The sequence below is a fragment of the Diabrotica virgifera genome, chromosome 6 (genome assembly GCF_917563875.1).
Source record: "Diabrotica virgifera virgifera chromosome 6, PGI_DIABVI_V3a".
Lineage (NCBI taxonomy): Eukaryota > Metazoa > Arthropoda > Insecta > Coleoptera > Chrysomelidae > Diabrotica > Diabrotica virgifera.
Window position 1 is genome coordinate 216280326 of NC_065448.1, and position 14736 is coordinate 216295061.

General features: G+C 34.3%; 1 protein-coding gene across 4 annotated transcripts in view; it reads left to right on the forward strand.

Annotated features, from left to right (window-relative positions):
• LOC126887230 (RNA-binding protein Pasilla) overlaps positions 1 to 14736 on the forward strand; it is a 391656-nt gene that overhangs the window by 315733 nt on the left and 61187 nt on the right. For all 4 annotated transcript variants that reach the window (XM_050654633.1, XM_050654635.1, XM_050654636.1 and 1 more), the window contains 2 exons: positions 7333 to 7677; positions 13497 to 13774. In XM_050654633.1, coding sequence (XP_050510590.1) covers positions 7333 to 7677; positions 13497 to 13774 — 623 coding nt within the window. The remainder of the gene's footprint in view (positions 1 to 7332; positions 7678 to 13496; positions 13775 to 14736) is intronic.

Below are 14736 nucleotides of genomic sequence, written 5' to 3' on the forward strand. Positions count from 1 at the left end.
TCCTCTGATTGAAAAATCAAATTTGTTTGTTTTTAAAATAACAAAATGTCTGGCTAATTGGCTCGGCCAAGGCCATCAAATTCACTCAAAAAAAAAACGCTTACAAAGTATTCGACAAAATAAGTTTATATGAATGTATAGAAAACGTTATTTAACTATTTTAATCCTCAAAATATTGCGACAAAAAATAATCTAACGACTAGCCTAAAAATAATTTAGAAAAAGTTAATTTTTTGTTAATCACCTATTTCTATGATTCGTGAAAACAAAAAATATCATCCAAACAAATTGTAGCCATTATTTTGTTACTCATATACGATAATTAGTTGGCACAGCTTAGTCGAAACTATTTAAAACAATGCTTGCTGTTGTTGGCATTGGTACATATTACAGATTTTAACCTACAAAATTAAACAAACAAACAACATTAAATTTTTTTGGGTTATAATAATACTAAATGCATCAAATCGTTGCTTTATACTCGTATCAAGAACTAGAATATAAGATTTTTTAACATTACGTCATTATTTTAAAACTTCATAAAGTACTTACCCCGCACAAACCTTATGGAAATTAGGTCCCAGTGGATTTAGTTCATACTTCGAGAAAATACTCTTTCAAGCATTGTGATGAAAAGTTCTCATGGGCACAACTCGATCGTATGCAGGATTTTCAAGATATAGAGGCACAAACTCAGAAACTTCATAAGATTTACTGGGTATTCCAATTCCCTGAGTTACTGGTTATCTGGCAACATGTAGAAGTTTGGATCAAAGAAAAGTAATAGTAGTCTAGTATTTTTTCCTGGCTATCCAATGGCGACCTTTACTTTGACCTTGACCTTCAACGGACGTCATCTTCTAGGTGCAAATGAATTACTGGAGGGTTTTTTGAGGTCGCTAAACACGAAAATTTAACCATAACCGTCTCCCGGAGACCGTAGTTTCCAAGGTCAATAAAAGGGGCTCCTGGAGTATCGAGGGTCTTTGGTAATGCATTAATGCAAACGGATTAGTTGTAGGTTTTTGGGGTTGTTGAACATGAATACGTAATCAGCACAGACACAGGAGCATCTGGTGCCTAAGACCGGTTATATTCTGGAGTTTCGGAGGAATCAAATGGATTACTTTTAGGTTTTTGGGGTTGCTGAACATGCATACACTATCAGATCTGACCCACGAATGTTCTGATGCTGTATTTGTGTTCAGTAGCCCCAAAAACCCATGAGTAATACCCATCTGCATCAATTTAATGCCGAAACCTGTCTAAACTGCAGAAGAAGACCTGCCTTAGGCACCAGGTGCTTCGTGGGTCGGATCTGATGGCGTATTCACGTTCAGCAGCCCCAAAAACCTGTGAGTAAACCGTTTACATTAATTTAGTACCGAAAGCTCTCGAATCTCCAAAACATGACGTGCCTTCGGCCCCAGGTACTCTGATGTCTGTTCTGATGGGGTATTCGTGTTTAGAAACTCCAAAAACGTATGAGTAATCTGTTTGCATCAATGTAGTACCGAAGGCCCTCGAAACTCCAGGAGCCCCTTTCATTGACCTTGGAAACTAGGTGCTCCGGGAGTCGGTTCTGGTGGCATATTCGTGTTTAGCGACCTCAAAAAACCCTCCAGTAATTCATTTGCATCAATTAAATCCCGAAAACCATCGAAACTCTAGAATATGACCTCCCTTGCAGTGGCCCTGGCCATCACGTCCTCCGGAGGCCAATTCTGATAGCATATTCCTGTTTAGCGATCCCAAAAACCCACGAGTAATCTGTTTACATCAATTTCATGCTGAAAACCCTTGAAACTCTAGAATCTAGAAGATGACGTCCGTTGAAGGCCAAGGTCAAAGTAAAGGTCGTCATTGGATAGCCAGGAAAAAATTCCTAGACTACTAGTACTTTTATATAATCCAAACTTCTACATGTTGCCAGATACCAGTAACTCAGGGAATTGGAATACCCGGTAAATCTTATAATTTTCCGAGTTTGTGCCTCTATATGTATCTTCATACGATCGAGATGTGCCCATGAAAACTTTTTATCAGGATGCTTCATCAGGAGTATTTTCCCAAAGTATGAATTAAATCCACTGGGACCTAATTTCCATAAGGTTTTTAAGAAACATTGCTGTGCTTGAATTGGATCTATAAATTCATTGCTAACACTTTGACCCTGTGTGTACCAAAAAAGGTACACAGTAAGTTTTACCCACATGCTGTGTCTCATAAAAGGTTTGTTCCAACACAACGAGAACCGTGATGTAACGATCATGTTACTATAAAATAATACGTTCCATGCGTTCTGTGTCTGTATTTCGTGCGTTCCATGGTTTATTTTGTTTACTGCGCAGGACGGTGATCGTTACATGGACGGTTTCTCGTTGTCTTGGAACAAACCTATTATAAAGTCACAAAATATTAGATACTCAAACTAGGCAGATATATTAGGCAGATGGATAATTTTGGAAAAAATCTTGTCCAAAGCATCATGTCAAAATATGGTATAGGTACACGGTTTGTAACAAAACTCACTGTCCGGAAAACAATATAGATGTATGTACCACCATTGAACAGAATGTTTAGTTTTTGATCTGAAAAGTATGTTTAGCAATAAGAACAGTCATTGCCTAAAAACTTTTGGACATCTTGGATATTAGTGCACCCTAATATGCCTGTGTAGATTTTGGCATTGACTCCGACCATCACTTGTAACACCGTTGCCGTATCCTCTATTTTTTCATACTATCACGTTACAATTTTTTGTGATATTATACACGAGTGGGATACCCTCAAAAAAGCGCTTAGTTTTCGAGATACTAACCACTGAGGGGTGAATGGCTAATTTTATTCATACTTTATATTTTCGAGGGTGCTGAAAATGAAAATGAGGTTTATTTTGAATTGTATGTGGGGGAACATTGTCAAAATCGCAATTTTAACCTAAAAATAAAAAAAATGAAATCACGTTTTTTGCGTTTACCTCGCTACAACTCTGTTCCATTTTAATATTTTTTTCTGAAATTTTTACAGTATATAGCTCTAACATTTCTGAAGACAAAGGTACCTGCTTTAAGTTTTTATTCTTATCATGATAAAGGTTATGAATTTTTCAAAGAAAAAGGTGCGGATTTGTGCATTGCAAAGTTTAATCGCAAAAGTTGTGTGACGAAGTTTCAAATTTAGCTTTTTAATCACGTTTATTTGAAAACAGAGAGTACAAAGAAGTTTTCTGGTAAGTTTTAGATCAAAATGTTTTATAGAAAAAAAATAGTGCAACTTTTAATATCGACATTAGAAATCCCCAATATAACGTTTATTTTTTGAGGGACAGACAATCTAGGTCTAATTTCTCACCTTTATTACTATCCTTGGATTATAAGCTTTCATTTGACACCTCATTTGTCATTCTACCTAGTATAATGACGGAGATGTAAACGTTTTTATCCTATTATTCTTGTAGGTACATTTAACATTGATTGAAATTATGAAAGAAATGGCATGGCAACACTGTGAAGCACAAACATAAGATTCAGCTGTGCGTTACGTAGGGTGCATAATATCCAAGATGTCCAAACTTTTTACACTACTCTCTTGGAATGCTTCATAACATACACTCTTTCATTTTTTCTAAGTGTTTTGTAGCACTGTGTGCACCGTCCTCTCGTGTTTCCTTTAGCTAGTTTATGTTTTTTTTCAGGTTCTCTTTCCTCATTTGACTGCTGCAATATTTATTTTTTTCCGTTATGATTTGATATGCAATACACACATTAACTACTATTGCTGGTGTTCACTAGGTCCCATACCTGTCGGATTATCAAGGGACAACTGTATTATGAAAGAATCATGTGAAAGAGAAAACGAAAAAAATTTAAAAAAATTCATTTTACGTGTGCAATTACTCCAAATAATGTTTTCCCGTGAAGAAACGAATTCATCGTCATTTTCTGAATTTGAAATAATTTATTAGGTATAATCTCTTGAACCTGAAATTTTTTCACTATAAAAAGATGTTAAATCAAACTTTAGGTCCATCACAGAATCATCGTCAGATTCAGTAAATTGACAGTCGAATATCACTCATATTTTCAATAATTTCTTCTAGTTCATTAGGCCCCAACACTATTTTCGCCATTTTACGTTTTTTTTGTAAGTATGCTAATCAAACACAAAGGGCACGCTATTCAATAAAAATAATATGTAGTGGATAAAACCTTCAGACGAACATTCTCATAAAAGTGCCGACAATAATTGTGTCCATCTATTGCCGAAGTCACAAACTGTTCCGCCAGAATTTACAAACTGAGCTGACGGCTGACCGAAATAAATAAGCATTTTAAGGTTCTTCCGGTTGCCCGGTTCTCAGAATCTCATGGGCAGATCACACCACGTGGGCGAGAACTTCTTAATTCGGTGTAACCGTATCGCGAAAGTCAGCGAGACCTATTTTCTATTTTACTCGGTGTAACCGTGTCGCCTATATGACAAGTTGTTAATACTGTTGACTTCTATCCTAAATAAATTATCCTGTAGCGTTCAAAGATTTTTTCGCGTAGAAGTCAAGTAACATCCATAAACTACGTCGTAGAGAACAGGGAGGTACTTTGCTCATTACGATGATATACGAAAGGAGGGAGGGGGCATGAGTGCACATCTGACTTCGTTTGATGTATTTCAATTTGTCACTATTGTCTCTATAAATAAAATGTAATTATTCTTGTTATGATACATTCGTAAATAAAGTTTTATAGTTAATTTTCAGAAATTCAAAAATAACACTGAATTTTTTAAAAAGGGGGTAATGAGTTGCAATTGTGACGTCGACATGAGAGGGGGCCTTTACTGTAAACGACGCATTACGACGAAGAGGTGGGAGGGTATTAAAAAGTCCAAATTTTTTACGACTTAGTTTGTGGATGTTTCCGTAACAGTGACCAAAGATAAAATGCAACCCTGTACGAGTTTCTTCTTACTTATTTTATATCAAGCACTTCTAGACTTTATCGCCAAACATGATGAAAGCATTTTCTAGTTAAAGGTTATTTAAATTCAATAAAGAGTAAAAGATGGGTTTGCTTGTTTTCGATTCAGAGAAATGCACAATCGCCGGACAGCTGTTTCCACCATTTCAGGCTTTATCAACAGCGCTAGCGTGCACTCCTCTGAATCGGAATCGAAAAACAGCTCGACCATCAATTTAAGGGGAATTTCAAGGATCATTGACATTCCCATTGGAACGCCGTCCAGCGACATCTCTTAACAAATTGAAAAGTCTCAGATGCAGAATCAACCACTTTAATAAAATTCTGCATCTGAGACTTTTCAATTTGTTAAGAGATGTCGCGGAAATTCCCCTTAAATTGATGGTGGAGCTATTTTTCGATTCCGATTCAGAGGAGTGCACGCTAGCGCTGTTGATAAAGCCTGAAATGGTGGAAACAGCTGTCCGGCGATTGTGCATCCCTCTGAATCGAAAACAAGCAAAACCATCTTTTACTTTTCTATCTTTACTCAGATTTGAGTACTAGGAAGTTTATTTCTGTCCTTTTCCCCTAGACGAATGAAAACGCAATGTGACTGCATATAGTAGAGTCCTTTTTGTTTTCTATATTCGTCGTCTGCGGTCTCATAAATTGTTAAAATCGCAGATTAAGGATGTACCAGAAAGAACTTTCAGCACGAAAAGTTTCAGATTTAAATAACTATTTACCATTTTAATTTTATTAAAGAGGTGGATTCTGCATCTGAGACTTTTCAATTTGTCAATAGTGTTTATTAAATTAATATGTCGCACAGTGGTCCAAAAACCCGAAAAGATGGCCAAAATATGAAAGCTTTTTTTGATTTGCATGAAATTAGGCATCCAGGGGTTTTTGAGGTCGCTAATTACGAATCCGAAGTCTAAATTGCAAAAAACAAAATGGCGAATGTAATATGGCGGGTTTATGTATTTTAAATATATGTAATACCTTCGAAATTTGATATCCGGGGGTTTTTGAGGTTGCTGATTACGAATCCGAAATCGAAATTTCAAAAAATAAAATGGCGGATGCAATGGCGGATTTTTTATTCCAACGTTAAATTCGATTATTAATCATATGAAAGTCCAAACTAATTTTTATTTTATTTTTCAACAATACTGTCCCTGACCCCTTTATCTCCGATTTTACCCTATGGTGCTAAAATAACTAAAGATCTACAGTCATAAAAACTACCTGAATGCTGTGGCATGATCTGTTTATTATGCGTTGTTAACGATTCATATTGAAACTCATAGCGCAGAGCGATTGTACAAAAAATTCTCGCAAAACCAAAGGGGCAGATAGTGGCAGCTAATTTTTTCTGAATCTTAAAGAGAGAAATATAGGCTAAAAGATGATTGTAGTAACATCTTGGAATTCGATGGAATATATAACTATTTGCCTATCTGAAAATTTAATTTTTTCAAAATATATACTCTCTTATTACTTAATTTCAACTTAAAATATACTAAATATATCACATATACAAATATTTTGATATTATCGGCTTTTATTAAAGATGGATCCACGAATATCCTCCATTTTGCAGAATTGAATTTGCGCACTTCGTTTTCGAGATACACGCACAAGACTGTGAGTATAAAATATTCGTTATTCTTAACTGCGCTTCTGTTCCGTAAGAAGGTCAACTTTGAACTGAACTGGAAATTCAGATATACGAGATATAGCTCTAGGGTTGCCAACACTGAATAGGGAATTTAATTCTCTTTTAGAAAATATAATAATATTCTCAAAACGTTTAATTTTTTTTTGACTTTTGGCCAGCTTTTCGGGGTTTTGGACCACTGTGATGTCGGTTCGCTAAACTCAGACGCAACTGGCTAGATATTTTAGTCGATAATTTTTTTTATTTTTTGCCAATTTTGCAATAATTGGCAAAATTACTAACTATTTAGTGATTATTAACTATTTAGTAATTATTTTTTGCCAATTTTACTAAAATTGGGAAAATTACCGACTAAAATATCTAGAAAGTTGCGTCTGAGTTTAGCGAACAGACTTATAACTTCCAAGTTTTTGTGTGTCGGAATATAATAAAAATATTTTTTAAGCCCGAATATAACAAAAAAATAGAAATCATTCTTGTGGTAACAAATAGATGAAACCTTAACACCACCATTGTTGTATTATATTTCTATTGTAACATGGTTTAATCTAACAACATCCTTTCATAACAAAAACTGTTTTTGTACGAATTCACATTATTTCCTTGTAGGAAAACTCTCGCCGATTTTATTTCCTTCAATAGAATGTCTCGGTTTTCTTTTATTAAAAAAATCTTATTTTCTTTTAGGTACAACGGAGCGAGTGTGTCTGATAACGGGCAGCGTGGAAGCAATTATGAACGCCCTTGACTTCATAATGAATAAAATCAGAGAAAAACCGGATTTGGCCAAAAACATGGGCGACTCAGAAAACAAGATGCACGAACGTGAGAGGCACGTTAAGATTTTAGTGCCAAATTCTACGGCTGGTATGATAATAGGCAAGGCGGGGAACTACATCAAACAGATCAAAGAATCCAGCGGGTCGTATGTACAGATATCGCAGAAATCCAAAGATATTAGTTTGCAAGAGAGATGTATTACAGTAATCGGAGAAAAGGAACAGAACAAACAAGCCTGCATGATGATTATGAGTAAGTTAAATTTAAATATTTTAATAAAAGTACGTTCAATGTAGACCTTGGGCCCTCACTAAAAAAAAAACATGATTACATTCCTCATGAGACTTCGTTTATTCAGTTATTCATGCCGAGTGGGACAACTTTGGAGCGTCCCATAACTGGAGTACCCTTAAAAATTCGTCGGGAAATATTACAGTAAATTGTAAGTATTTTTATCAAACAATCCTGGGGTCTGATTCTAATTCATTTCGATGTCGCAATTTAATTTCGACTCCCCCACGACAGATGCAATTCATAGCGATTCTTATTCATTTCGATATTAGTTCCAACTGGGGATATTAACGTTATCATTTTGACACTGCTCAGAATTTGGGTTGGTCTTCCTGCTTATTGGATTTATTGGCTATGCAACCACCGCAACGTTTGTTGATGGTCTGGGCAAATTATCGAAAAAATGTCATTTAGGGAAAAGTTATTTGCCAGCTATTATATTGCTAAAATCGAATCTTAAGATTGCATATATTAGTAATATGGGGTATGACAAGTCCGCAGAAAGTGTGTTATTTTATTTATAAACAAATTAGCACTCCTAAATCTTTTTTTTTCAATTAGTGTTCTGTAACTCCTAAGATTTTTCCTTTAAACCAAAAACACTCAAATAAAAATTCACCGCAATTTAGTTCTGCACAAAGTTATTTTTTTCCGATTTCCTTCAACAAAAATTTTACTCGTAAAATGCGAGTTTTCCCAAAAAAATCTGCAATTTTCAATTAAAATTTTAGGAAAGTAATTATTTATCAATAATTAAATAAATTGGTGACATGAAAGATTTTTAATGTAGATAATATATCAGGAGGCCGGCGACAATCTATCTAACCAATAGTTTAGCAATAATTAAAATGTTAATTAAAAAATTTCGATCGAAATAATAACCAGAAAGATTATGATATACCAGAATAACTATGATTTTTGTATAAAAAAGCATTATACCATTTTCAACGTACTTTACAGAATTGAAATTGAACTATTTGAGCGGCCTCAGGAATGTTATAAATTATAAAGAAACAATTTTTTGGCTTATAAACAAATGGGACCCCTCAGAAAATATCAGATTAAATTAAATTAAGTTAACGCTGTTGAAAAGGGCACGGCTTCTTCGAAGAAAACAAAATCAAATTGAGTGGTCCCAGGTATAACCGGTCAAATTTGACCGGCATTTGCGACAGAGTTATAAACAACAGGATTTCAATCTTTGAACCATTACCTTTTTATTCCGGTCCTCTTTGTACACTTCGCGTCAAAAAAAACTGGTACAACTCTTATAACCGAAAATCGTGTTTTTCAAGTTGTGTAAGTTGATCTTGTCACAAGTGTCATTCTAATTTCTAGGGAACGTTGCCAGTTCAACGAAAATATTATATCAAACTAGGTAAAAACGGGGCTGAGCGACAGACCGCATTTTTTAATATACTAAAAACTAAAACAGTGGTAATTTTCCGTCATCTCAATTAAGTATCCATACATTGATTCGTGTTTTATTAAAATTTATGAAAATATTTCAATTCAAAAATAATGACAGATATAAATCTTGACATGACTTTAAATTATTATGTTTAATGTCAAATCGAGAGGTGTGATTGGTTTCTCGTAAATTGTAGGACAAAACCTGGAAAAATTAAAAATTTAATTTGAAATTAATACAAAATGAATAACTTTTACGGTGAACAAGTATGGAATTTAAATATATGTATTACAATTCGAAATATACATTTTAAACGTTATTTTTTTGTATTTAGATTTAGTGCAATTCCGTTATCTGTGATGGCAACAACGAAGTGATTCACGAACAATAATTGTCAGTCTGAGCATAGGTTTACATTGGGAAAAAAAAGTGTACCAGTTTTATATGACGCGAAGTGTACATACAAATTTTCATATCTTCAAGACACTCATAACAAATAAGATTTCTGTCACCAAGTTATTTAATTATTGATAAATAATTACTTCCCTAAAATTTCAGTTGAAAATTAAAGATTTTGTTTGGAAAACCCGAATTTTCCGAGAAAAATTTCCTCCGAAGGAAATCGAAAAAAATATCTATGTGCAGAATTAAATTACAGTGAATTTTTATGTAAGTGTTTTTGGTTTAACGTTAAAATCTTCTGAGTTACAGAGCAATAATTGAAAAAAATATTTCGGAGCGCTAATTTGTTTATAAACCAAATATGTAGCACACTTTCTACAGACTTTGCATAGCTATATTACTAATATATGAAATCTTAAGATTTGATTCCAGCATGTCCAATGTCTTGTTTTATACTAATTTTCCCAGATTATTACCTTACATCTTTCATTGGGTCTATTGAATAAAAAGAAGTACATATTTGCTTTTACTTCCTCGTATTATAAGTATTGATTTAATTGAACAAAGCATTAAAGAAATGACTTTATTCAATTACTATTAAGTAAATACTTAAATATTTGTAAGTAAAAGCAAATACTTCTTTTTATTCAATAGACCCATAGAGTTGATAATTCACGTTGTGAACATTCTCAATTATTATATTTCTAATTTAATACTATTCTATCTAATTCCTCCAAAACCAGCAAATTTCCATAAAACCCAGCCATATTAATACCTTTTGCTTTGGTTTTCCTTGCAAGAAACAAACAAAACACATCTCCTAAACTAAACCTAACCTCGCTTTCGGCCATTCATTCATGTCCGTGTCACAATAATTTCGACTCGAAATTATAATATTAACCACTTTTTTGGAGTCGCAATTAATTTCGATAAGTCGCTATTTTGTCACATCATTTCGTTAGTTCAACTTAAATACACAAGGCTCGCACAGTCGCATTTCAACGTCGCCATATTGATTGCGACTTGTTTTGAGTCGAAATTTGAATTAGAATCAGGGCCCTGTAAAAATGAGCTGTGAGGGTATACATTTTATGACTCCATAACTTTGCTGCGGTTGGAGGAGCGCACGTATCATAGTCATAAAATTTATACCTCCACAACTGATTTTTGCAGGTTTGTTTAATAAAAATACTTACAATTTTCTGGTAATATTGGTATACCCAGTTGTCGGACGCTCCAAAGGTAACGATTTCAAGCATTTTCTCTGCACCCCCCTCTGAAAAAATTTGTGGTTTGTGTTAAACCACGTACGTAGATTTTTCAGCCAGGGAATCCTTCGCCTTTCTGATCCCCGTATTCCTTCTATTTTTCCATGCAAAATTAAATGCAGCAGTTCATATTTTTCGCTGTTGACAGCTCTTTTTCTTTTTTGCATTCTAAACAAAAAGCCCCGATTAGTAACGTGGTCGGTATAAGATATCTTCAGAATTCGCCGATAAAGCCATATTTCGAAAGCCTCAATGTTCATGCAGGTGGCGTCAGTGAGAGTCCACGACTCAACTCCGTACAACAGTATAGGAAATATATAACATCATAGTAACCTGATTTTTATGGGTATTGATAAATCATGACATTTGAATAGCTTGAAATGCAGATCTTGCTTTCTCTATCCTACATTTAATTTCCAGGGAATGGTCTATATTTTATGATCTATAGGTGTATATTTTTACTCTTTCTACTTGTTGACCGTTCACACCGATTCGTCCAAATTGCTGTTCCTTCTTAGAGATCATCATACATTTTGTTTTCTTAGTGTTTAGTGAAGGTCCATATCTCTGAATTACTTCTATGATTCTATTCATTAACTCCTGAACGTCTTCAGAGCTGTCAGGCAATACCACCGTGTCTTCTGCGTATTTTATCGTTATTGATACATTCTCCGTTAATTCGAATTCCGGCTTCAACATCATCTATTGCTTCTTGAAAGATTTTCTCAGAGTATATGTTAAACAGCAGTGGTGATAGTATGCATCCCTGACGGACCCCACGTTTGATTTGATCGATATATTCCTACTGTATCGAGGTCCATTGTATGATCAATAGAAATAAAACAACAGTCTAGAGTAGAGTATCTAAATTGTAGACACTAAATTCTGACACGTGATAAGTCAGTTTTAACGACAACACTGTTGTCAGGTTATGTCATTATAGGTAGGTAATTGATAAATTTTATCAACTTCTACAATAATTCACATACAGTAAACCAGTCATAGAATAAGGGACTCATTAAAGTATCTAATAAAACATGACAAAACTGAACAGTAGATAATTTCCAGAAAAAAATGTTTAATAAATATATCTACAAATAATTATTACCACTACTACAAGTAAGGCACATAATACTGAATTCGCTCTACCGAGATTCACTTTGACACATTCGGAATAGGAAACATACAACACAAAAATTCCTACCTCACACTATTAACTGCTAAAATCAACTTAATATTTCATTAAAAAAAGAAGAATTATTAGAAATAGTGGGAGTGTCTACTAATCTCATAAAATTTTGTGAAGTTTATTTCTACAAAATATTTTTATTTTGTACAATAAATAATTTTCTCATTTGTTATCAATACATTATAATGGTGTAAATAAATAATTATTGATTGGCGTAAGGTTTATGTTATTTTTATATCTGTTTACTATTAATAATATTGGCTATGAGCATTTGCGTTGGTTGTGTAGTAATTTCCAGTCACTTCTGACAACTGAACTTCCCAAAAAAGAAATTACTAACGTCAGTGTCAAAGTGAATCTCGATAGAGCGAATTCAGTATTCAGTATACCTAGTGTGACCAACTAGCCCGAAAAATCCGGGACATGGCCCGAATTACGAAGTCGTGTGAAATTTTGAATACGTTATTCTTCTAAGAATTCACATCAGATTGAATTCGTGGGACGAAAAAAAAGTCGACAATTTCTAGAGTGTAATACTAACACCACGTCCAAAACCCATGCATTTTATATCGTGGTATTATAGATTATAGTTCTACGGACTATAGGATATCCTTTAGAACTTCTATAGTACTATAGGACTGATCGGGTCACAAATGAGGAGGTCCTTAGAAGAATGGGGAAGAACCGAGAAGTACTAACCACCAGCAGATCTCGAAAGTTGGAATACTTTGGACACATTATGCGAAATGAATCCAGATATGCCCTCCTACAAGCCATTCTGCAAGGAAAAATATTTGGAAAGCGAGTTCCATGAAGAAGAAGAACATCCTGGTTAAAGAACCTCAGAACCTGGTTCAACACAACATCTGTGCAGCTTATTCGCGTTGCTGCAGATAAAGTGAAGATTGACATGATGGTCGCCACCATTCGTCACGAATAGGCACGTCAAGTAGAAGAAGATAGTTCTATAAATACTAAAATGGTGGATTTTTTCGTTTCTGTATTTTAATTATCGTTTTCTTAAAAGATTCCCGATTTTTATTGAAAAGTCCCGGATTTCAGGTATTTTTTTCAGCCTTGTCCCGGATTCGAGTGACTTGGAGTTGGTCACACTAAGTATACCGTACATACCCCACAGTTTCACCAACCGATGTACAGCCTGCTTAGAGGATTCTTGTGGCTGTTACTCGAATAATTCTTATACGGGATTTTGTACTTTATTCGTCCAAAGGGAAACGATTACCTTTTAACGCCGTTTTCAGTGGCCCAAAGAGGTTAAAATCACAAGACAATAAATCCGGACTATAGGGTGGATGATCTAATATCCTCCCTCAGCAATCTCGGCCAGTCTTCACTATGGGTGAAAATTATAGTAGATCTTTCAGTCCTATTACATGGGATCCTAATAACATATTCTCTTAAATGCTTTAAAACGAAGTGAACCTATTTTATTTTCTTTATTTATTAGATAACAACTGTTACCAGTAACTTATGTTACCCTCATTTTTAGGTAAGATAGTAGAAGACCCTCAGAGTGGCACGTGTTTAAACGTATCCTACGCCGATATCAACGGTCCAGTTGCCAATTTTAACCCTACCGGTTCACCCTTCGCCAACCAACACTCTCCCAACGCTTTCAACGCTTCCACAACGAGTCTTAATGGCGGCTTAAGTACTGCCGTTTCACAGGGTCTCCTGCTCAATGGCGGACTTAACCTCAGTCTCAATTTGAGCACTGCAGGACAGAATATTTCGAATGTAACTGCGCAGTTATTGGATCATATCAAGGTATGTAAGTGAATAAACTAAAAGTCAAACAATTAGGCAATGTCGTCATATATGGACGTCATATATTTAATGACATCATAAAACCCACCGGTATAAACTTGACGGCAAACAAATTTAGCAAATTTCTCCTCATTTATTAGTTTTTTTGCTATCGTCAAGTTTAGCAGGAAAGCGCTGTTGCCAAACAAAACAAAAAAAAATAAATGTATTCAACACAGCTGCTACCGGCTACACTGTTTCTCTTCATCTTTAAGAGTGTGAAACAAAGATAACTAGGTAGCTGTACTTAAAGTGTCAATACATGTGAAGTTACTTTAGTTTCTCGATTTGATTTTGATTCAAATTATTGGATATTTTAATTGAATTATTGTATTAAAACAATAATATATCTGTATTTTGTCTTCCTAGATTATAATTTGAAAACAATATTTTTACATATATAACCTCAAATATTATGACAAACGTCAGTTACAATTTCCAATGTCACCAAACCTAATAATGACGTCATATATACTCGTCACTACTTCTAGCCAATGAAATGCTCGCTGTAATAGCAATGGCATGTCAAGAAAATCTGAACCTATATATTTTTCCCGATATTCCCAATATATTTTTTCAAATTTAAAACATGGCAACAAGGGGAAAATTGCGTGCAAGCCTTATTGTTTGACTTTGACCATATTATGTTATCATTTTCTACTAGTTTATTACAGTATTATTCAAATGTGTAATAGTATTAAGTATTAATGTATCATAAAATAGTAATCATATTACTGAAATCATTCCAATCAAATGTTTATCGTTTGAGCCCAGATAATATCATTTACTCGACAAGTTTATTGAGGATGAATCTTGTTAATCAAATATTGAAACCACAAGTCGCGTGTATCTAATATATCAAAAATTTATTTATCAAAAGATTTATTGACATTCGATATCGATCATTTTTAAAAATCACCCAT